Source organism: Notolepis coatsorum, assembly GCF_963971535.1.
Source record: "Notolepis coatsorum genome assembly, chromosome: 17".
In the NCBI taxonomy this organism is placed as follows: Eukaryota; Metazoa; Chordata; class Actinopteri; order Aulopiformes; family Paralepididae; genus Notolepis; species Notolepis coatsorum.
Genome location: NC_140181.1, coordinates 53,000,854 through 53,024,241, shown reverse-complemented (window position 1 = coordinate 53,024,241; position 23,388 = coordinate 53,000,854). Strand labels below are relative to the sequence as shown.

The 23,388-nt window shown below is 42.4% G+C and overlaps 3 protein-coding genes across 5 annotated transcripts in view; all 3 read left to right on the top strand.

The window, feature by feature from the left end:
• zbtb17 (zinc finger and BTB domain containing 17) overlaps positions 1–9,330 on the top strand; it is a gene marked incomplete at its 3' end in the record, with an annotated part of 50,672 nt that extends 41,342 nt beyond the window's left edge. The window contains exons 14-15 of the mRNA XM_084333453.1: positions 8,357–8,631; positions 9,307–9,330. Of these exons, the coding sequence (XP_084189579.1) occupies positions 8,357–8,631; positions 9,307–9,330 (299 nt within the window). The remainder of the gene's footprint in view (positions 1–8,356; positions 8,632–9,306) is intronic.
• A 1,799-nt stretch (positions 9,331–11,129) lies between these two features.
• Positions 11,130–20,256, top strand: ddost (dolichyl-diphosphooligosaccharide--protein glycosyltransferase subunit (non-catalytic)). Its single transcript, XM_084334216.1, has 11 exons — positions 11,130–11,459; positions 12,004–12,114; positions 12,230–12,316; positions 13,183–13,286; positions 13,465–13,559; positions 13,701–13,794; positions 16,667–16,815; positions 17,918–18,065; positions 18,819–18,939; positions 19,305–19,411; positions 19,572–20,256. The coding sequence occupies exons 1-11, from the start codon at positions 11,225–11,227 to the stop codon at positions 19,719–19,721; spliced, it is 1,401 nt and encodes a 466-aa protein (XP_084190342.1). The 5' UTR covers positions 11,130–11,224; the 3' UTR covers positions 19,722–20,256.
• Positions 20,257–20,540: 284 nt separating this feature from the next.
• The window catches only part of plekhm2 (pleckstrin homology domain containing, family M (with RUN domain) member 2), a 49,485-nt gene continuing 46,637 nt past the window's right edge, over positions 20,541–23,388 (top strand). For all 3 annotated transcript variants that reach the window (XM_084334143.1, XM_084334142.1, XM_084334141.1), the window contains exons 1-2: positions 20,541–21,081; positions 22,035–22,141. In XM_084334143.1, the coding sequence (XP_084190269.1) occupies positions 21,022–21,081; positions 22,035–22,141 (167 nt within the window). In that variant the 5' untranslated portion in view covers positions 20,541–21,021. The remainder of the gene's footprint in view (positions 21,082–22,034; positions 22,142–23,388) is intronic.

Sequence of the window (23,388 nt, the reverse complement as noted above, 5' to 3'; positions counted from 1 at the left end):
TAGCGCTAGGCAATTAATCTGAAAAAAATCACGATCTCGATTCATAGACCTATGCAATCTAATTTCTAAGTTATGACTATTCTTTTTTATAAAAAAAAAGGTTATTACATTTTTTTCTTTTCTTTTTACTTTTTAAATGGTTTTATTGAAGAAATAAGAATCGTGAGAGAATCGTTATCTCAATTCTTAGAGAGAAAAATCGTGATTCACATTTTAGCAAGAATCGCCCAGCCCTACATCAGATGTGAGGTAAGGACTTTATGTTACGAATCTTGGGTTAATCCGATGTTCCTTTCACCGCCATCGGAGCATGTGTGTCTGTGTGTGTGAGGTTCACGCCCGACCAAAGTACGGAGAAGCGATTTTTCAGACCCTGCTTCTGTTCGCCCATGATGACACACATAATATCGATAATCTAGCGTTTATTTGAAAACGATTCATAAATCAAGCGACAAATGGCACGATTTCTAACGAAATACATTGAAGCTCGAGTTTATTGAGATGAGACAGAACGCTCTAGAAATATATTCATATTCATCACGGTATAAAACGGAAATGTATGTATGAAAAGATTATCTGTTTCGTGCATGTTGACTGGAAGCAACTCACTGACTATCACTGTGTTATTTAGATCTATTGCTATTATATTTGATATATTTTAAGCACTCGCAAATAAGTCCTATCCTACATTGGATAAAGCACTGGTGCTGAAGGGCCATCAGCGCCCTCTGCTGTTGGCGCTGGAAGTGTTAACTATGAATGAACACAACACTCAAAATTGCCATCTTTATATAATAAAGTTTGTAAACATTGTTCCTCTGAAAACTTCAAACAAGAGTTATATGGTTCTTCTTCTGAGATACTCCGTTATTCTCTTATCTAACATCATCTTGTATCATCGATAAATATAATTAGAACAGAATTAAAGGGGAACACCACCCAAATTAAGAATTCTGTACTTACCCTCCTCTCCAGAGTCAGACAAGAAGATGTATATTAAATTCCTCTCTGTGCATTCAGTAGAAAGCTATCCGGCTGCAAACTAGCCTAGCTGTTGGCCAAACACACCTCTAGTAGTCTGTATCCGCTTCTATTTGTGTGTGCTAAGCTAGGCTAGCTTGCAACTGAATGCACAGAGAGGAAATTGGTATCTATCTACTCTGGAGAAGACGGTTCACATAATGCACATTTCACATAATGTTCCTTTGAACCAATATATGTGAACAGTACCTTGCGGGAAAAAGTCTTCCAATCTGGCTTCAGAACATCCCACTCCACTGACACATGCCTTCTCTATTTGAACGACCACATCAAACAAGAGGTGGATGCGGGCAAATACTGCGGCATGGTCATGCTGGACCTACAAAAGGCCTTCGACACTGTCAATCACTCCATTCTGATTGACAAGCTAAAAGCAATTGGTTTTTGATAGTTTATCAGTGAGCTGGATGCAATCCTACCTGGAGGGGAGAGAACAGATGGTGGAGGTAAACGGTACCCTATCCTATCCCCCCCCCCCCCCCCCCTCCCAGTGAGCTGTGGTGTTCCACAAGGAAGCATACTAGGACCGCTACTGTTCCTAATTTATGCAAATGACATGTCGTCAGCTTGTGACTGCAACTTGTTCCTGTTCGCGGACGACTCAGCCCTGCTGGTCTCTGACAAGAACAAGTTACAGGTTGAAAAAAACCCTCAGCTCGGAACTAGGCAAAATCTGCACCTGGCTCGCTGACAACAAACTATCATTACACCTGGGTAAAACAGAGTCCATTCTCTTCGGTTCAAATAACAAACTCAGTAAGGCCGACGGCTTCTCAGTTACAGTGGGTGACAATATTGTCACAAGGAAAGATGAAATTACATACCTAGGTTCCATCCTAGAGGCAAATCTTTCCTGTGACAAAATGGCATCCAATGTAATAAAAAAAGTCAACCAACGAACTAGATTCTTGTACCGGATCTCCTCTCTGGTAAACAAGAATACCCTGAAGACTCTGGCAGGAGCACTCATTCAAGGGTACTACGACTATGCTTGCACCTCATGGTACCAAAGCACCTCAAAGGCGCTAAAAACAAAATGACAAACATCACAAAACAAACTGGTCAGATTACTGCTTGACCTTACTCCTAGAACCCACCTCACCCCTGCCCACTTTGACAACCTAGGATGGCTTAGAGTAGACGACAGAGTACAGCAACTTGCAATGGGCCTGGTCTACAAGATGCACTACACGACTAAGGTACCCATGTACATGTCAAAATACTTCCCAAAGGTCAGTGAATACCACGACCACAACACCAGAGGGAGCTCCACAAATCATGTTAAACCCAGATTCGGCTCAAACAAGGGACTAAACACGTTTCGCAATTATGCCATATCAATGTGGAATGCCCTACCCACAGCTGTAAAGGAATGTGAATCACTACCCACTTTTAAAACCACTCTCAAGGAGCACCTACGGGAGACTGCAATTCGAAACTGGCCCCTGTAAATGTCCTAATCCAACCCCCTCCAATGTACAGTAAATGTCCTAACCCAGTAATACACGAGAAGACCCTCTTCTTGGAACCAAGTAAGGTTTTGTCGATAATGTACAGTTACCCCCACCCCGCCTACCCATCCCCCCCCCCCCAACCACCTCCAATGTACAGTTCCCCCCCCCCCCCACCTCCTCCAATGTACAGTTTCTTCGTCAAATGTATATACTCTCTTTCTTTTTTTTGTACTATTTTTGTATCACAAACAGTACTGTATTTGTAAATCTGGTATGTCATAAATGTATAGATGTAGCAGTACTGTCTATCTGTATATTATGTTATATATATCAGACCGACTATAGGCTAGCTAAGCTATATAATATATTTCAGCTATAATGTCCTAACAGAGAAACTACCACCACATAAAACATCCTTATTACACCTTGTTTGATCCATATAGGCAGTAGCGCTTTGAAGTAATAATAACTTCGGTGGACGCCTTGGTGCTGAAATGTCATTCAAACTATCCTTACTTATATATGCGACGACGGCACCACACGTGAACAGTACAATGCAATTAATGAATGTCTTGTTGTAATTAGTATATATATAGTTTGTGATAAGGACTCGCCATATTTAGTTTCAGAATCCGGAGATTGTGATCTCAACATTGACATTGTATCTCTCCGTCTCCCAGTGCGCAGAAGTAAAGCATTGAATCGTGACATATCTAGATTGGTTGTTTCCTCTGGACTGCATAATCCTCCACTATTATGTATGTCAATATAGCCAATGGAAATGCTAGGAATGGTCAAGTGGGCTGGGTGAACCAATGGACAATTCCTATCGTTTCTCCGTCGTCCTGACCGCTCGTACCACTATGGTATTTGGGATATCGCTTATCGCCACCTACTGGCCCGCATGCTTGTTGGAGCAATTCATATGCGTTTATGTGTTTGCGTCTGGATCAGGTGTGGACGAGGATTTCTTTTTAAACGGAGCCTGAGAATATCCGTTTGGCAAAAGATCCAGATACGTGGGGACATGGCCTGAGTCAGAAGACTCCCCATTTGCAGGTGAAGTGGGGGTCGTCACACCCTCCCCCTAAAGACAAGGGTTCTACCCTATTAACAAATAACATTTTATTTTACAAACAAGCTAATTCCATCCACAACAAAGTAAGCATAATATTTTTAATCCAGAGTTGTTCTAACTTCAAATCACAAATTGTTTAACCCTTTCATCCATTCCCCTCACCATCCTGCCTCCGCTCTCTGCAACATAGGGCCCTAGGAAGCAATTTCAGAGAGCAGGAGACAGTAGGGATTGGGGAACAGACCAGACAGGCAAGACAAGGTGCATATTAGATGAGCACATACAAATACAAATGTCTACAATAAAAAACATTTGCCAAAAAGGGATATTTTCCTACAAGGCTAAATGGTATTTCCAACCATTCTGACAAGCATTTTCCCAGATGCATTCAAAACAGCCGTCGTAAGACCCTTACTAAAGAAACCCAAACTAGACAGTAATGTACTGACCAACTATAGGCCAATATCCAACCTCCCAATCAGCAAGATACTTGAAAAAAATGTCTCAATACAAATAAACTCCTTTAAGAAAACAACATCATGGAGGAATTTCAATCAGGCTTCAGAACGCACCATAGCACTGAAACTGCTCTTACTAAAATAATTAGTGACCTCAAAATCAACTCGGATGCAAATAAAGTCTCAATTCTGGTCCTATTAGATCTAAGTGCAGCGATCGACATGATCGACCATGATATCCTAATAAATCGTCTAAAAAACTTAGTTGGTCTTTCTGACTATGTATTGAACATGTATACATATCAAAGGGAGAAAATATTAAGTCAGGCTTGGAGATCATTCTTCTTGCTTGGAGAAACAGGACACCTACAGTAGTTGATGTCAGTTGATGATAATTTCTGAATGGGTATTAGGAAATAAGCTAAAATTTAATAACTGACTGAATGTTTTAGAAACTCTTTTGTAAATTACTTTACGGCCGGCTTTAGGGACCTTTGTTATTCTAGCCATAGCAATGATGTTATGATCGCTAAAGCCCACCTGAACTGACACCATTTTGGAGCATTTTTCACTGGCATTGGTAAAACAGTGATCTATGCAGGTTGAAGAGATGGCTCCAGAGCTATTGATGCTTACTCTAGTTGGTACGTCTACAATTTGTTGTAAACTACATACACAGGCTATATCATTCAGTCTCTTTTTAACACTTTGAATGCCAGCCACGACATAACACGTGTTAGCAGCCCGCCCCCTGAATGCCCACCACGATAATTAGCGTGATTTTTTTTTTTATTAGCGATCTGAATTCATATTTCATCAACCGAGTCTACCGTTGGGAAACCAGCCCCACCAGGAGCTCAGATGTGAAAAAAGCGCCCCCTATCGTCTCCCAGACGGTAATGCACCCTTTTGGAATGGACTCAATGAAAATGGATGAGAGAGAAAAATTCCGGAATCCACATTTTACTTCTCACGCATGTAACCGGAGATGATCCCAGTCATTGTGGAGCCTCCGAACAGCGTGTAATAGTGTTTTACAGTATACGCGTTGGATCAATAAAAGGATCGATTTTTGGAATGGCAATAAGGAATTGGAATAATCTTTTTGGATACCATCTGATCTCGGGTAAGGAATCTATTTTACCAGTCTTAGGATAATCAGACCTGTTTTCACGGAGATATAAGCTTTTCCCCTATGTGTCATGGCTGTTTGGCTGTGCGAGCGATCAGGAAATATATCAGATCAGATATCAGATTGCGGCCCCAGCGTGCATACGTACTAGGGCTGTCCCCGACTAAGGATTTGGATGGTCGACTAGAATTGGCCAAAATTTTTATTTTTTTTATCATTCCATTTGGGCTGTGGGGGGTGCTTAATGTCTGAAGGAGTCGACTGAAGGCTTCTTGTCCTCTGCAAAAGCATGCAATTGGTCCACTGATGGATACATCTTGATATTTGTCTAGTCTAGTGTGCTCATTAGATGGGTGAAATCCTCTTTCAGTGCCTCTGTGCCTGTTTTCGTAGGCAGTTAGCCTCTGGTATGCATGCCATTAGCGTTAGCCACGCTTCTAGGCCTCTTTTCTTTTGGAAAGAATGATAATATATATATATATATATATATATTTTTTTTTTTATTATTATATTCGACTAAGAGGTTGGCCAGTCGACTACGGCTCCTTTCGACCGATTAGTCGACTAATCGATTAATAGGGGTCAGCCCTAATACGTACACATATACTATCGATAATCTAGCGTTTATTTGAAAACGATTCATAAATAGGCCGAAAGATTTGAAATATTTTTTGTGTATTCTAGAACATTCCGTTTATTATGGAATATTTTTATTTTCCTTGAAAACGAGGGCTTTTCAAGATGCTATAAAACGGAAATGAACCGATAAAAAAACAATCCGCTTCGACAATGTTGACTGGAAAATGAGTCATTGATAAGCGACGGGCAGATTAGACACATAGCCATAATTTAAAACATAGATTAGGCGATATTAACGCTAACATTGAAGTGGGTGGTGGGCATTCAAGCACTAAATCGTGCGCCCCCTGCTGGGCACTGAAAGTGTTAAGGGCACAGGTAATTGAAAACCAGTCAACATTAAAGGGGAGATGTTGAATAGCGATATAAACATAGTCATAGCATCAAATTAGTATTTAGATAAACCACCGAAAAAATCACGTTATAAAAATAAGCCGTTTCTAAGAAAAATACATTAGTTATTTCCCTTCGTGTAGAATTTATCAACCAGTGCGCCGCCATGTTTGTTCACGTTAAATGCTGACGTCACGGAGATGGTGCGCCCGGAGCCTCCCACCTCAAAGAATTGCACGCTGTAGCTATTGACCTAGAGGCTGTAGCTAGAATGGATCTGGACATGTTTGACGAGGTGGACACTGGACAGACCCACAGAGAGTATCCGAAACCCAGTGGCCTATGCCTTTGAGCCAATTAGAATGACAGCAGTGAGACGTGGTGTGCAAAAAAAAGTCATTTTAGTTTTCAGGCAAATAAGCAGGATTTCACATTTGATTATAGGACCCTGTCTTACCCAAGGTACACAACAAACAAACTAGGCTCATATTGTTCAACGATTCATCTCCCCTTTAAGGTCTGCAAAATAATAGATTTATTTTCCCATGTCAGTGACATTTTGAAATATTGTACATATTTTCTCTTAAGTATTCTATGTTTGAGCTGGGTGGCCTATAACAACAGCAGATTAGTATTGGTTTAAGATAAAGCAGATGTATCTGTAGCCATAGTGCTTCCAGTCCCAGGACACATAAGTCATCTCTTATTTTAACCGGTATATGCTCTTGTACATAACACCTCCCCCATGGCTGTCCCTGTCACTTCTGAATATATTATACCCTTGTATTGCTACTTTGGTATCATCAATGGAGGAATCTAAATGTGTTTCAGAAATAGCAGCAATATGCTATTTGTTTTAAAGCAAGACAGAACTTAAGTCATACACCTTATTCCTAAGGCTGCAAATATTTAAATGGGCTATTCTAAGACCCTTCTATGGAAGTTTGATCGACATAGTTGGGATTCAGGAAGTCAGTCTGTGAGTGACTGTCCTCATTCATATTTCTCTAAATCTTCCAAACTCCTGATACATTCAATTCTTGCTTTCTCAGGACTACCATTCAATTTGATAAACACTGCAATTGTGTGTCCATGTGGACTGTATTTCCCCTTTTTTCTTTAGGAATCTCGCTTTCTTTGCTATATCAGCATTCCTTTTTGTAAGATGCTCATTTAAGTAAACATCGGATCCCCTGAGGTTTTTGCCCTGTTTGAGTAGGTTAACTTTATTTTTCCTGTTGGCAAACCTAATGATCACAACCTGATTAATTACCTGGCCTCTTTCACCTTTTACAGGAATTGTATGACATGCTTCTATGTCATCCATTTTGATCGAGATGCTTTTCTTCACCTAGGCCTCTGCTGAATCGTTGTGCTCGTCTTTGTCCTGTTGATTTTCACTTTCCACCGCTCTGGCATAAGATCTCGGTTTTATTTTCATTCCAGTCACTATCACATCGTTCATTCTAGAATATTGTTCCAAGTCAGCCATGCGATTTTCCAAGGAGTTGATTCTGGTTTCCTGCTGCTCATTCCTCTTCCTGAGCTCTTTGATTTCTCTCATGAGGTCCATAATGTTGCTCATCTGAATGTTCATTTTGGCCAAGTCAGTTCTTCAATGTCCTTTTTAAGTTCTTTATTAGTCATCTTGCTGGCCTGGATGGTAGCTGGCTACTGGTGAGGCCTGGATGGTGGCTGGCTGCTGATGTAGCCTGGGCCTGGATGGTGGCTGGCTGCTGATGTAGCCTGGGCCTGGATGGCCAGGTATTGAACTGTGTGGGTATCAAGCAGGAAAAAGACTGTCCCAGGCGGGGAACTGCGCCCTGAGAGGGAGGTTTGCCCTGAGAGGGAAGTTTGAAGGGTCAAAGTGGCCGTGGGTATGAAACAGGAAGGAAGACTATTTATATTATATAAAACTGCCATAGAATCAATCCTGGCGTGAAAAACGATGTGATTTTTATGTTTCTGCATGTGCTCATTTTGTGCCTGTCTTTTTTGCTGCTGTGAAGCACTTTGAGCTGCAATTCTTATATGAAATGTGCTATACAAATAAAGTGTATTATTATTATTATCTAGCAACAATGTTGGACAAAACATATGGTCAAATGTCTTCTGATGGCAGTGTTTTCCTGCATCTAAAAATAACAACATTTTAGATTCACCTTTTCACAATATCTCCAGTTCTGCTTCTCAGTTGTCCTTTCTGTGCATTCCTCCCCAGACCCCAACACTCAGATCCTCTACGCCTGTGACTCGTGTGGTGACAAGTTCCTGGACGCCGGCTCTCTGGCGCAACATGTACGAATGCACACGGCCCAGGCCCTGGTCATGTTCCAGGCAGACTCTGACTTCTACCAGTACACCACGGCAACCACTGCCGAGGGGGAGACGACCACCACCACCTGGCAACCCGCCACCGAGCACATAATCCAGGAGGGGGAGCTGATCTTCCGCACCCAGGAAGGAGAGGGGGAGGAGGAAGGAGAGGGGGAGGTGGTAGGGGAGATACATGAAGAAGGAGGGGAGGGGGAAGAGGAGGGGGGAGAGGAGAGAGAGGGGGGAGATGGAGTTGAAGCCATTGCTGCAGTGGAGGTGGCGGTGGAGAGGGAGCGGGAGGAGGTGGAGAGGGAGGGTGAGAAGGATGAGATGGAGGGGGAGAGTCAGGCGTAGAGAGGAAAAGCTTTATAAAATCGCTTGCTGTTAGTTTGTTGAGTTGTACTGTTGAGTTGGAGGAGAGTGAGAACTTAAGGTTTCTACCAATATTTTCTCATTCCTCTACTTCTCATCTTATCAAATGGTGCCAAACCATGTTTCCTTCAGAAAATCACCATCAAATGTATACAGGTTAATACACTGGAATAAGGCCATTGTAAAGTGTTACAAAGTATATTTGTTTTCCTGACTTCTTCAGTAAGACGTGTATATTATGAAAGCAGAGACATAGTTATAAATATAAATATTATGGAAAAAACACTGCCGGAAATCAGCATTTTAATGAAAAGTCTTATGCTAATTAGCCTGTGCTACTCTTGACAAACGGATTGTGTGTGGCAAACGTGAGAGATCTGATAGAAATCAGAAAAGGTAACGTGAGATATGTCATGGTCAGGGAGGGAAAGATCCTGAACTGTGTTTATGATGTGATGATTTTTTTCTAAGATAAATTCTCAGTCACAGTGTGATCATGGACCATGACATTCAGCTACATTGTTTGTGGTTTGGCAAATGTTATCGATTCATAACATGGAATTTGGAATTCTATAATTCCGTCGAGCTGTAGTGATGAACTTAATGGTGTTTATTGTATACAGAATTGGACATGGTTCTGAATATACAAGCTGTAGATCCCACTGTATTTTTACTCTCCCATTCTTACCAATTGACGTTATTACATGAAAGCTGTCTATATTATTTTTCCATTTCACTTAAATTACTTATGTAATTTTTAAAATTTAAAATGTTGCTATACCTGCAGTAGGTGAAATATTTTCATGAAAGCACAGTGTACATAACCTATCTACATTACTATGTGTAGAGGTAGACATTTGAGTGAGAAGGTTTGTCTTATATTAATGTACTGGCAGACTTTTAAAATGCTGTGCATGTTTAGTAGGCTATTTGTATATTTATGTTCTTCAAAAAGAAGTCCTACTGCTGTTGAGAAAAGGTGTGGATTCAATCAACACCAGAATCACGTTTTGTTTTCTTTCTGTATCCCAGTTTGTTTGCAGTCAAATGTCAGCAGTAGGAGCAGTTATGTCATCGTTGACAGAGTGTTTGTGTTATTATTTTGTCTAGAACATGAATTCCTGCAACTTATGAACTTGTGAAATATCAATAACACTCCTTGAAACCTCTGTAACTAATCCATAGATCAATAAAGACAAAGAATCGTCACATTTCAATGTCAAGCCCGTTTGTCATGTTGTCATCTCGGCTCTTATTTCATAGACATGTTAACAGCATACATTATAATAAGGTATTCCACATAATATTTGTACACAAAAAAACGTCTAATGCGGCTAGGTTTCGTAATCACGCCGATGGCTTGACACTTGCAATGGGCCTGGTCTACAAGATACACTACGCGACCAAGGTACCCATGTACATGTCAAAATACTTCCCAAAGGTCAGTGAATACCACGATCACAACACCAGAGGGAGCTCCACAAATCATGTAAAACCCAGATTCGGATCAAACAAGGGACTAAACACGTTTCGCAATTATGCCACATCAATGTGGAACGCCCTGCCGAAAGCTGTAAAGGAATGTGAATCACTACCCACCTTCAAAAACACTCTCAAAAAACACCTACGTGAGACTGCAATTAGAAACTGGCCCCTACAAATGTCCTAACCTAGTTGTACAGTAAATGACCAAGTAAGGCTTTGTCAATATTCAAATGTACAGTGTAAAATGTGTGTGTGTCCCCTTCCCAACCCCCCCCCCACCTCCAATGTACAGCCCTCACCCAACCCACCCAACCCCACCCCACCCAACCAACCTCCTCCAATGTACAGTTTCTATGCCAAATGTATATACACTCCTTTTCTGGACACTTTTGTATCACAAACAGTACTGTATTTGCAAATCTGATATGTCATAAATGTATAGATGTAGCAGTACTGTCTATATGTATGTCATATATGTTATGATGAATTGAAAATGGGGGACCCTGATGTAAACAAGTCGAAAGTCTTTCTCTGGTCTGCATCCCCTTAACAATTGTATGTATTGAGCTGTACTGTACTGTACCCATTCTGCAATCTGTTAATAAACTTTTCAATCAATCATGGCGACTATTGTAAACGCGTCAGGGCTGACCGGAAACGGAAAGCCTATAGCCGGTATTTCTGTACTTCCGTTTTCACACTTTAGGAGGCATATCTTTTCTGATCTTTTCCAGCCTAGCATCACGCAGGTGGCTTCTATACTCGCGTGCTATTGGTCGGCTAGCTTCTCGGGATAAAGCTGGGAACGAGGTTATCGGGTTACAGCCCGAGCGACGCGTTCATGTATGTGATTGGGTGAATCGCGAGGTCAAAGTTGATCTTCCAGCTAACGCTGACGTCGCCTTCTCCAGCAAAAATGGCGACGTTGACAGCAGTTATGCCGACGGGCCGGTCCCATTCTCTATTATCTTCCAAAAAACGGGCCGGCTTCTCGACCCAGGGCAGGTCCAGAATGATGAGCAACACTGTTATTTTATTCTTAACGCTGGCATCCTTGATGCACACAGCGTGGGCTGACGGAAAGACCCTGGTGCTGCTCGACAACTTGAACATCCGCGACACCCATTCAATCTTCTTCCGCAGTCTGGCAGGTGAGTGGGACATTTAGGTTAGTATCTCACCCTAAATTGTGTTCTACCTACATAGCTACTCATTTTACGTGTTCTTAATGTTCTAATCTATAATGGTGTTCCTTCTAGCGCTTTCTCGACATTCTTGGAATGATCCATGCGACTAGGCAAACATGCTTGTAGCCCCTTCCGCATCGCAGTCACGGAAGGGGCTACCTTAGCCTAGTAGCTAACAAACCGTCAACGGTTTTACCATGAATATATCTCTTGCTAACCTAGCTAGTAGCTAGATTGCAGCATATTGTCAAGCAAACTCGAAGGCGTTCTAGCAGGGGTTACGTTCACAATGCACCCGTTCCATGTTTTCTTCACAAATTAATTTGGTTTTGTGCACTGACTTGCTCCAAAATGTATTATGATGATGATCACGAGTGATGCACGAGACCCCAGTCTGTAGGTTAATATACATTTATGTTTACCGATGTGAGCTGATTCTGTAGGCTAATTGACGCTTGTGTTTATAGCCCCGTCCAGTAAACCTCTGATGCCTTGTCTCTTCTTTCAGATCGTGGCTTTGACTTAACCATCAAGACGGCAGACGATCCTTCTCTTTCTCTTATAAAATATGGACAGTTTCTGTATGACCATCTAGTTATCTTCTCACCATCAGTTGAAGGTACTTTTTCTTTTTTGACTGAAGTTGAACAGAAAGTCACGTTTCCCACTTGAGAGTTTTCTATTGTAAATACAACCAAGGAGACTTTCATTCATTCATCTCTCTCCCCTTTCAGACTTTGGAGGAAACATCAATGTTGAGACGATCACAGCCTTCATTGACGGTGGAGGCAACGTCCTGGTTGCTGCCAATTCTGATATTGGTCTGTGTAAAGCAGCAATGGACTACATGAATGCAATCCTTGACATTTAAAACTTTAGTCTGCACCAGTATATTTATGGGGATAAAGTGTCTCTCCAGTGACTCTTCAATTAACCAAAATACAGTGTTTGCTAAGCTGAGGCTTGTGGTACTCATTGGTGTGAATGCCACACACAATACCAGTACTCGCACAATGTAGACACAACTCACACAATGTTGACGGCACTGCTATAATTTTTTTTTACCACTACACAAACGAGACAATACTTTGTTGCCCTACTGTTAACCTCGTTCCCAGTTTTATCTCCTTCATGAGATAAAGCCTGGTAAAGAACTACGGCCGAAAGTGTGTATGGGGTAGAATTTCCGGTGTATGTACTAACCCCTGGAAGCTGCCTCCGAACGGACCAAACTTTTCCCCAATCCTGTCGGCAAACAAGCTAGAACGTCCCGGTCATGTAGTAAATTCTGCAGGCAAAGCCGTTGCAGTGGCTTAAACGAGGAAATATTGTGCACTTCACACGTTTCTATACTGGTTTTGGCTAAACCGGAAAGCCTGTAGCCTGTACTTCCGTTTACACACTTTAGGAGGCATATCTTTACCAGCCTACCCTACTGTCAACTTTTCATTTGTGACTACATCTACAAGGCAACTGGATATGGGAGAGATGCTGACAGTGGGCAGCATACAGTACACACAAGACTGAATTATTATTTAGCCTCACATCGTTGTTCCAATATTTCAGTTATCTACTGTTTTATTTACCCATTTTGTTGTTGAATAATTATGTTTCATTCTATTGTTATTACATTATTATAGTGGTAATAAAATGTTAGTAATATTCTGGCCCATCTTCTGTGGTGCAGGGGACCCTCTGAGGGAGCTGGGTAGCGAGTGTGGCATTGAGTTTGATGAGGAGAAGACTGCCGTCATCGATCACCACAACTACGACGTGTCTGATCCTGGCGAGGTAGGCATAACTCTCCTTGGCATCGGCAAACCTTTTCTGTAGAACATATTGTTTTCAGCTGACAGCCCTGTAAAAATGTGAAATGATTGCTTGAGACTACACTGGAGATTGAGATTGATGGTTTGGAAGACGGGAGTGTATAAACATGTAAGAACCGGTTGACTTTGTTCGTCTCCAGCACACCCTCATCGTTGCTGACCCAGAGAATCTGCTGAAAGCCCCTACTATTGTGGGCAAACCCACCGACAGACCCATTCTGTTCAAGGGTGTCGGGTGAGTCATTATTCTGTGAATACATTGTTATGTGTGTATAAGCATAATGCACTAATTCCCCGTACATGACTATGGTGATTAGTGATGCTGATGTTCTCCATCTCTACCTTGACCTTGACTTTGATCCTCCTCGTCTTCCAGCATGGTGGCCGACCCAGACAACCCTCTGGTCCTGGACATCCTCACCGGCTCCTCCACCTCCTACTCCTTCTTCCCAGACAGACCTATCTCTCAGGTATTACCACAGCAACTTTCCAGACGCATTAACCTTTATTTAACCAGGTGAGTTCCATGGAGATTCCAATTGAACCTGCCTCCAAATCCTTCACTACACTTTTTAATGTCCTAATTGGAATCCGCTCATCTAGCTGCAAATCTGTGGTTCCAGGCTGCAGAGGCAGCGAACATAAATACCTGTTTGCCAAGTTCAGTGTGAACGTTTTCGAGTGTTGTTTGAGCACAAACCATACTTACTAGTTTTATGTGAGATATACCCACAAAGGTAAGAGGGAAGCAGGTCAAGGATGAGTTATAAATAAATGTGCCAACGAGTGAGTCTTAACACTTTCTGTGCCACAGGTCCGGTGCCCTGGAACCCCGTTGCGTGCCAACGCCCACTTCAATGATGGAGCTCTCATATTTGCGAACGCATAAACTATATCTTAAATTATGGCTGTGTATAATATGGCCGTCGCTTATCAATGACTTGTTTCAATCAATAAAATGTATTTGTATAGCACGTTTAAACATGACGCTTGTCAACCAAAGTGCTTCACATAGCTAAGTACAAAGAAAAGTATAAAATAAACAGAAAAATAAACTAAAATCAACGGATAGACGAAGGAAAAACAGAACAACACGTCAACAAGTACGGCAAGAGTCAAAGTGAGTCGGGGAACGCCAGGCGATATAGGTGGGTTTTGAGTTTTGATTTAAAAGACTCGATGGAGGGGGCAGATTTAATGGACATGGGGATGCTGTTCCAGAGGTCAGGGGCTGCGACCGCAAAAGCACGTCCCCCCCCCTAGACTTGAAGTTAGACCTACGAGTGGTTAGGAGACCCTTATCAGCCGATCTGAGGGCCATGGCGTTGGTATAGGGGGTGAGGAGGTCTGCTAGGTAAGCAGGGGCTTTACCATTTAGGGCTTTATAAACCAATAAGAGGACCTTGAAGTCTATTCTAAAGCGCACCGGGAGCCAGTGGAGGGAGGCAAGTACAGGGGTGATGTGAGCTCTCTTCCGGGTACCTGTGAGCAGTCTAGCGGCAGCGTTTTGGGGGAGTTGTAGAGGGGATATGGTGGATTTATTTAGCCCCAGGTATAGGGAGTTACAGTAGTCTAAGCGTGAGGATATGAAGGCGTAAATTACTCTTTCCAGGTCTGAGGGGGAGAGAATGGCCTTGATCATCTTGGCTATGGACCGGAGCTGGAAAAAGCACCCCTTCACCACCGAGTTTACCTGCCTATTGAAGGAAAACTCTGGGTCAAAGAGCACGCCCACGTTTTTAACAAAGGGCTTGACTAGGGGAGACGGGTTACCCAGGCTGCTGGCAATGACACTGGTTTGGTTCGGAGGGCCGAAAAGGAGGATTTCATATTTTGACTGATTGAGCTGTAGAAAATTGTGTGCCATCCAGCATTTGATGTTGTCTAGGCAGGAACGAAGACTGTCAAGATTGTTTATATTGTTGGGTTTCATGGGGAGATAGACCTGAGTGTCGTCAGCATAAAAATGGAAAGAGATGTTGTGTTTTTTAATTATCAGACCAAGGGGCAGCATGTATAGGGAGAATAGGATAGTCAACAGTCAACATTGTCAAAACGGATTGTTTTTTTAATCGGTTCATTTCCGTTTTATACCATTTTGATAAACGCTCGTTTTATGAAAGTTCCAGAAAATTTCAGAAGATTCTGTGATAATCGCCCTTTACTGGAATATACTGGAATACACAAAAAACTGCCATTTTTCGGCCTATTTATGAATAGTTTTCAAATAAACGCTAGATTATTGATAGTATATGTGTACTTATGCACGCTATAGAAGCGGGCTGAAAAATCGATTATCCATTTCCTGATCAGGGCCCATGTTGATATATAGGTGAAAAAAGCTCTGATTATCCCAATACTGGTAAAAAATGGATTCCTTACCTCAGATCAGATGTCAAAGAAGATTATTCCAATTCCTGATCGCCATTCCAAATATTGATCGCGTTTATTGATCCAACGCTGGGTGGTCGAAACACCGATTCCATGCTGTTCTGATGGTCCACAATGAATCCGATCGGCTCGAGTTACATGCCTGAGAAGTAAAATGTGGAAGCAGGATTTCTTTCCCCCCATGCGTTTCATTCAATCCAATCCAAAGGGGTGCAGTACCACAGAGAGAGACGATAGGGGGCGGTATTTTCCCAATGGAGCTCAGACAGAGTCCCAGTGGTAACGGGAGGCTAGATTGATGAAATATGAATGGAAACCGCTAATAAAAAATAAAAACGATCAAACAAGATCTCTCGTCTCGTTGGCACTCAACGGGTGGCATGAACTAACGAGAAATCTCGTCGTTGGCACTCAAAGTCTTAATTGTGGTGTGGTGGTAATTCTCAAACTAGACCCCCTTTGTTTGTTATTATGCGGCATCATACTGATCAATGGCAGACATTCCTAAAGCTGCCATGATGTCATTTGGGTTTATCCTGGAGTCCACAGTCCACTACGCACAGTGTTGTTTTTCTGCCTGCTGTTATGTGAATGCCTTCTAGCCATTACCCTCCTATCTTTGGCAGCGCTAATGTCGGTACCGCACCGGTAACCAATTAATGTTAGCGCAGCTAGCTAGCAACCCCCCCGGCGATGTGGCAGTCCTTACATCGTCATTTTCTTAGTTGCTGGCTTTCAGCTGCTCGATACGGGATTCATATGTTTCCCTCAGTTTCTTGCTCGAAATAATGTGGAATATGCTAGGGCAGTGGGGGTTAGTGTTGTGAATGAATGTGTATTTGTGACATTCTTTATGTTACACAGTTTTCCCCATATTATGTTCAGATACCGCACGCATTTGGGCATTAATCTGTGTTTTGTCTCCGCTTTGCTTGCGTCTCGTCTCTCCAGTACCCTCACGCTGTTGGTAAGAACACCCTGCTGATAGCCGGCCTCCAGGCCAGGAACAACGCCAGGGTGGTCTTCAGCGGCTCCCTCCACTTCTTCAGTGACGCCTTCTTCAACTCCGCAGTGCAGAAGGCCACGCCCGGCTCTAAGAGGTAATCCTCCCCGTCTCTTGCTGCCCAGTGACTTATTCCTCACCACCACCTTCTAGACTTGGCTGCAGCTGTTCAGATATGTGAATGGTTATTTTGTTTGGCTGAGGTTCAGTTACCAACGTTGGTATTTGGAAGGTTTTTATCTACTCAATGAAAATTATTAAATTTAATGTTTTCCACTTCAATAACCTCCTCGCATACAGGTGATGAAATATGTATAACATCATCTTCATCATGACATTAGAACTTGGCATATGCAAAGAGATACAATGACAGTTCCCAAGGGGCGGCAAGTGAAACCCAGCCCTCTCCTGACTCCATGGTGTCGTCAGTAATAACTTTTAGCTAGTGCACCGCTAAGAGCGCAATTAAAATGCTGACCTCTGAAAACAATGTTGTTTTCCCCCCAAATGGGAACCAACTCGAGAGTTAAAAGGAAAATAGACTTGACATTCATTAGAGAGGACTGCTCTGTGGTTAGTTAAATAACAAGATATTTACAGCTATACATCTGTGGGGAATCTTTCTGGGTCGTTTAAGTACTAACTTCCAGAACCTGGTGAAGTGATATTTGGACCAGCTTTACCACTTCCTTCACATTCCACCCTTATTATGCACATCTTCTGTCTGCTTTTAATTAGGGCTGGGCAGTATGGCCAAAATATCATATCACAATATTTATTTTTTGTTTGAATGGCATTTTGTTTTCCAGTATGAATTACAAAGCAATATGACTGATGAATGACTATTTTTTGTAATACCATGGTGCTATTTCATGCAACATGGTATTTTCTTTTACTTTTGTAATACTTCTGCAAGAATTTTTATTTTGATTAACTTTGTAATATAGGCTACAGTGTGTTTTTTTTTCTTTAGTGGGTTTCTTCATTTTTTTTTTACAACATCAATATGTATGTATTGTGGATGATTGTATACCTTCATATTGGTTATACCTCACAGCCCAACTTGAATGTGTTTGTGAAAGAAAGTTAGGACTGTTGTTGGATAAATAGAAGACATTTAATTAGTTGGTGACATTCTGAATCCATTAGCCACTTTCACCCGTTGAAATTAATGTAAAGTTTGATGCTCTGTTGTGCAGCTATGACCAGACCGGTAACATGGAGCTGGCCGAAGCCCTGTCTAGTTGGGTGTTCAAGGAGGCCGGAGTTCTCAGGGTGGGAGCTGTTACCCATCACCCTGTGGGTGAGATCAGTCCCCCAGCCGCTTACACCATCACCGACCTTGTTGTGAGTCAAAAATATGATTTATTTATTTATATATATATATATATTGTAACGTATTATAGTGTGACCTCTCTTGGCAGAGTCTGAGGTGTGGCCAGCAATAGCAATCCCTCCCCTATCTCCACTCAACTCTAACGCACGCATCAGCCCAAAACAAAATTGAAATGTAAACAAAGTGCAATACCAAGAGGGGCTCTTTTGCCTACAGGTCACAGTTTGACAGCATTACAGATTATACCTTTAAAGTGCAGCATGTAACTTTCCAGGATTTTTTATTGGCTTCCGGAAGACATTTGTTTGAGCATGTGTTCCAACATTGGTTTTTAGAGTCCTCCCTACTACCCTAGACACCAGCTTTTGAAAGCATGATCGCACGGCAAAGCAGTGTTCTATGATTACGGGGTTTTAACAGAGGAGCTGTATTTATCAGTCTCAATGATAACATTTGAACAGATATTTCTTTATGGTTTGAATGTTCCATCCTGCATCTTAAACCTACCTAAACGAGGAACTGTGTTTTTGCTTAAAGGTGCAATAGATAACAATTGTTATGTAGAGTAATCATTTATAAAAAGAATATATCCACAGGGCTTTTAGAAAGGTGCATAATAAAAGTATTGCCCCCTCCAAAATGAATATTGTTGTTTACATGTTGCGTGGATGTCCCCTCCCTACTCCCCATTTCTAGTGTGACATCTAGTGGCTGAATGTTATCTATAGCACCTTTTTTAATGAAAGAAAATCTCTCCCATACAGGAGTACAGCATCGTGATTGAGATGCTTGCGGAGGGTCGCTGGGTTCCCTTCGATGGAGACGATATTCAACTGGAGTTTGTGAGAATCGACCCCTTTGTCAGGACATACCTCAGGGAAAAAGGTAGGAGTTATAGCTATAGTGGGTGTAGTACTACATACCAACTACTTTTTGTTTTTGAATACATGAATTACATGTAGAATTATGAAAGCTAGATGTCCACAACGTCCAATCCCCACCCACCGGCTTTCCCACCCTCTAACACTTGCCAATTGTGTTAGTATGAACGACCGGCCAGCCGGTAGCAACGCCGAGAGCTGGGCTTGAACCCAGCGTCCCCTGCGTTAGTGGCGAGCGCCTTGCCCACTGCGCCAATCAGCCGCCGATGTGTAGTATCCTGATGATCTTGGGGACTCGTATTCTATGTGCCTCAGAAGTTATATACTGGTGCTGTAGATGAGATAAATGTCATGATATCTTCCTGACAGGAGGCAAATACAGCATCCAGTTCAAGCTGCCGGATGTGTATGGAGTGTTCCAGTTTAAGGTGGATTACAACAGGCTGGGATTCACACACCTGTATTCATCCACTCAGGTGAGCCCATCAGAGAGTTGACCACCCTAATATATTACCACTGTTTATATTAAAAACGGTCTGGAGAAGTGTAATTTTAGAAATGGGGAATGTGTAGGAACCTTGACTGATGAACCGTACTCTGAACTGTTCCTCTACCATCTTGTTTTCCTTGTCCTAGGTGTCAGTGCGTCCACTGCAGCACACTCAGTATGAGCGCTTCATCCCCTCGGCCTTCCCCTACTACGCCAGCGTCTTCTCTATGATGGCAGGCCTCTTCGTCTTCAGCATAGTCTTCCTACACATGAAAGAGAAGGAGAAGTCTGACTAAAAGGCAGATAAACAGGAGGGGGGGGGGTGAAGATAAAGAGATTAAGTTTGGTGGTCTTGGGTGAGAGGTTCAAATGGAGGGTGTTTGTGGCTTGAATCTTCTGGCAGAGACTTGAAGGACTAAACCTTTGTGAAAATATCAGTTCTGTTTGTTGTGGCGAGTGTTCACAGAATAAATGGTTCGGAGACCCAAAAGCGTCGCTCAGCCCTTGTCCCATGGTCGGTTGACCTTTTTTGTACTTATAAATGCAACTCTTGTGTATAAAAAATGTAAATGCCTGCACACATTGTGAATTCAGTCACTATTTGTATGGAGTTGCTTTGCTCATGATCCCAATATCAGGTAGAGCACTTGGAACATCTCATGTTGATACAAAATGTATTTGTTTCCCATTTTGAGGGTTGAGAAATGTTGATGTGGTAACTACATGCACTGAATAAGCTTGATCAAATGTTTTTCTTTTGGTAAGACTGTAACATGTCTGCAACAAGTTACACCCTAAACCACAATAAAATATTGACATTCCACTCTAGAATGTTTCCTGTCTTGTCAGATGTTTGCAACAAAAAAATTGGGGAAGTTGATTTGATTGAATTTATTAACAGATTGCAGAATGGGTACAGTAGGGGATGCAGACCAGAGAGACTTTCGTCTAGAGTTCAACCTTTTGAAGTTGTAATATGTCACATGCACTTCCAGCATGCACAAACAAAGTGAGTCATGTTTGTGATTAGTATAATAATTTCAGCTACGGGTTGGCTAGTGACGTAATCAAACGTGCACGTCTAGCTGCTCCTGTCAAGCTGTGGGGCAGGTTGGCGAAACAAACACGTTAGTCATGAAATGTGTTTTGAAGTTGGAATTTAGCTATGCTGGCAAAGAAGCGAAAAAAGTGACGTTAAGAAATCCACGGTAGCACGACAAGCGACATTGAAAATGTGCAGGTGGGGATACATTATTCAAGATAAAAGTAAGTGAGCAACTGTAACTTCCGAGCTAAGTTAGCTAACATCTTTAGCTTGATGAAGACGTCTGTAATATAGCAAGCAGACAGTCCAGTGACTTAACGTTAGCTGCTACGCATATATCATAGCGGCCAGCTATATAATAGGAGTTAACGTTAACTGATTATTGCTACTGTTTTATTCAGTGTCAATGTGCGTGTCAGACAGTTATTTTCGATTATAAGCTAGCATTAACGTTAGCGATCTAGCTAACGTGACGCTATCAAGCTAGCAGCTCAGTAACCCGCTGTGGAGATCAGCTGACAGCTGCTGCAGGAGCCGAGGAGACCCGAGAGATGGACCAGCTCAAAGTCAAGGACCGAATACTGGAGAACATCTCTATGTCCGTCAAGAAGGTAAGCTCGTGTTTTGAGCTAACTGTGAGCTATTTCGTGTAACGTTAGCTAAATTCATCATCCCCACATGAGTTATTAATTATCATCTTTTTGTGTCGGAGAGCGGTAACTTCCGAGTCAAGTGACCAGAGGGGAAACACAATAACATTCCAGCTCGTTTGAAGAAGTCACACTGGGCGTCGCCTCAGATGATGATATTAACTAAGTTTAGAATTTAACCCGCGACGCTTTGTGCCCATTTTCAAGTATTGTCATGTTATCAGGTTCTGTTCTGTTTTGTACATTATGTTGACGGTGTGTTGAACAATGGTGGCAATGGCAACCAAGCCCCGCGTCCTCACTGCGGCTGTTGTAAACATGCATGCGGTTAGTGCAGCATTTGTACAACAACCCGATTTAATATTATAGCATGTTCTCATGTAAGGCGGGTTCTTTAGCAAGGGCTAGTGTTGGGGAAACAAACGGCCAGTATAACCGATAAGTCAGCGTTGCCCGTTTCTCTTCCCGTCTTTGTCAATGTTTACAAATGCACTGGCTTTTACTGGGCAAGCTACGGATATCGAAATCCAATTATGTTTAGGCAAACCTATCTTTTAATGTTTCCCCTTTCCCCTACCCACTTCCATGGTCACATGGCTATCAGGTGATTGAATTAGGAAGCTCAAGTCCTGCATGTTTAATGCCTGGTTGCTCTTCTACCCCAATAGGTTTGGCATAATGCCTGTTTCCTGTAATGGCAGCATTCAGAAACTGTACTATAGTGCTATCAGGTAGTTTGTCTTACTGTTGCAATCAAGCTATTTCTCTCAGACAAACATTTCTCTGTTAATTAAATGGAGTTGTAAACAGCGAATACAGCCTCCCTCCTTGTGTGTCATGGCCCTGGGAGATTTTTCCATACTTCCAGTCCGGTTTGTTCTTAACAGCTCTCTTGTTCACTGTCTGCCTTACAGTTGCAGAGTTACTTTGCGGCCTGTGAAGATGAAACTCCGGCCATCCGTAACCACGACCGGGTCCTACAGAGGCTTTGTGAGCACCTGGACCATGCTCTGCTCTATGGGTGAGAGCGAGGCTGTTCTACATACAGACAAATGAGCCCATAGAAATGTACTTGAGAGTTGAGCGCCATCCTCAACTAGAAGTCGACTGATTAATTGTTTTGGCCGATTACCAATAGCATGTTTTACAAACTATCGTTATCTGTGGAACTCGGCTCCGATAGTGGCCGATGGCTGCGCAGCCTCCACCAGTCACGCAGGGACATGCTCGGATAGTGGCCGATGGCTGCGCAGCCTGGGCCTGGTCTACAAGATACACTACACCACTAAGGTACCCATGTACATGTCAAAATACTTCCCAAAGGTCAGTGAATACCACGAACACAACACCAGAGGGAGCTCCACAAATCATGTTAAACCCAGATTCGGCTCAAACAAGGGACTAAACACATTTCGCAACTATGCCACATCAATGTGGACCGCCCTACCCACAGCTGTAAAGGAATGTGATTCACTACCCCACCTTCAAAACCACTCTCAAAGAGCACCTACGGGAGACTGCAATCCGAAACTGGCCCCTGTAAATGTCCAAACCCAACCCCCTCCAATGTACAGTTTCCCCCACCCCACGTACCCACCCCCCCCCCCCCCTCCACCCACCCAACCACCTCCAATGTACAGTTTCCCACCTACCCAACCTCCTCCAATGTACAGTTTCTTCCCCCTCAAATGTATATACTCTCTTTTTAGACTCCTTTTGTACTCGTAAACAGTACTGTATATTTGTAGATCTGGTATGTCATAAATGTCTAGATGTAACAGTACTGTCTACCTGTATGTCATATATGTTATGATTAATTGAAAATGGGGGACCCTTATGTAAACAAGACGAAAGTCTTTCTCTGGTCTGCATCGCCTTAACAATTGTGTATTGAGCTGTACTGTATTGTACCCATTCTGCAATCTGTTAATAAAATGTCAGTTCAATCAATCAAACCGAACAACGCATCGCCCATTGAGAACATTATTCCAATAATCCACCAAATCACACATTTCCACATCTTCTTGTGTCTTGATATCAGGCAGACTTTAATGTCTGCAGAGTTTCCGTGGTCACTTATCACCGGCTTGAGACGACAGCCAACATAACATTACTACAACCTCTCCATGAGTAACTAAAACACAACAGACCAAAACTATTTATGGTAGAGGTTTCTCAAAATTAAAGAACGATTCTGCACAAGTCTAAAACACAAAGAAGCTATTGAAAAAGCTTTATTTTGCACATTAGGGGTGACAGTGGCTAAAG

Coding starts and splice junctions, on each gene's coding strand:
- ddost (XM_084334216.1), top strand. CDS start 11,225: ATGGCGACGTTGACAGCAGTTATGCCGACGGGCCGGTCCCATTCTCTA. Junction 12,115..12,229: donor CTTCTCACCATCAGTTGAAG/GTACTTTTTCTT, acceptor CTCCCCTTTCAG/ACTTTGGAGGAAACATCAAT. Junction 13,287..13,464: donor ACGTGTCTGATCCTGGCGAG/GTAGGCATAACT, acceptor GTTCGTCTCCAG/CACACCCTCATCGTTGCTGA.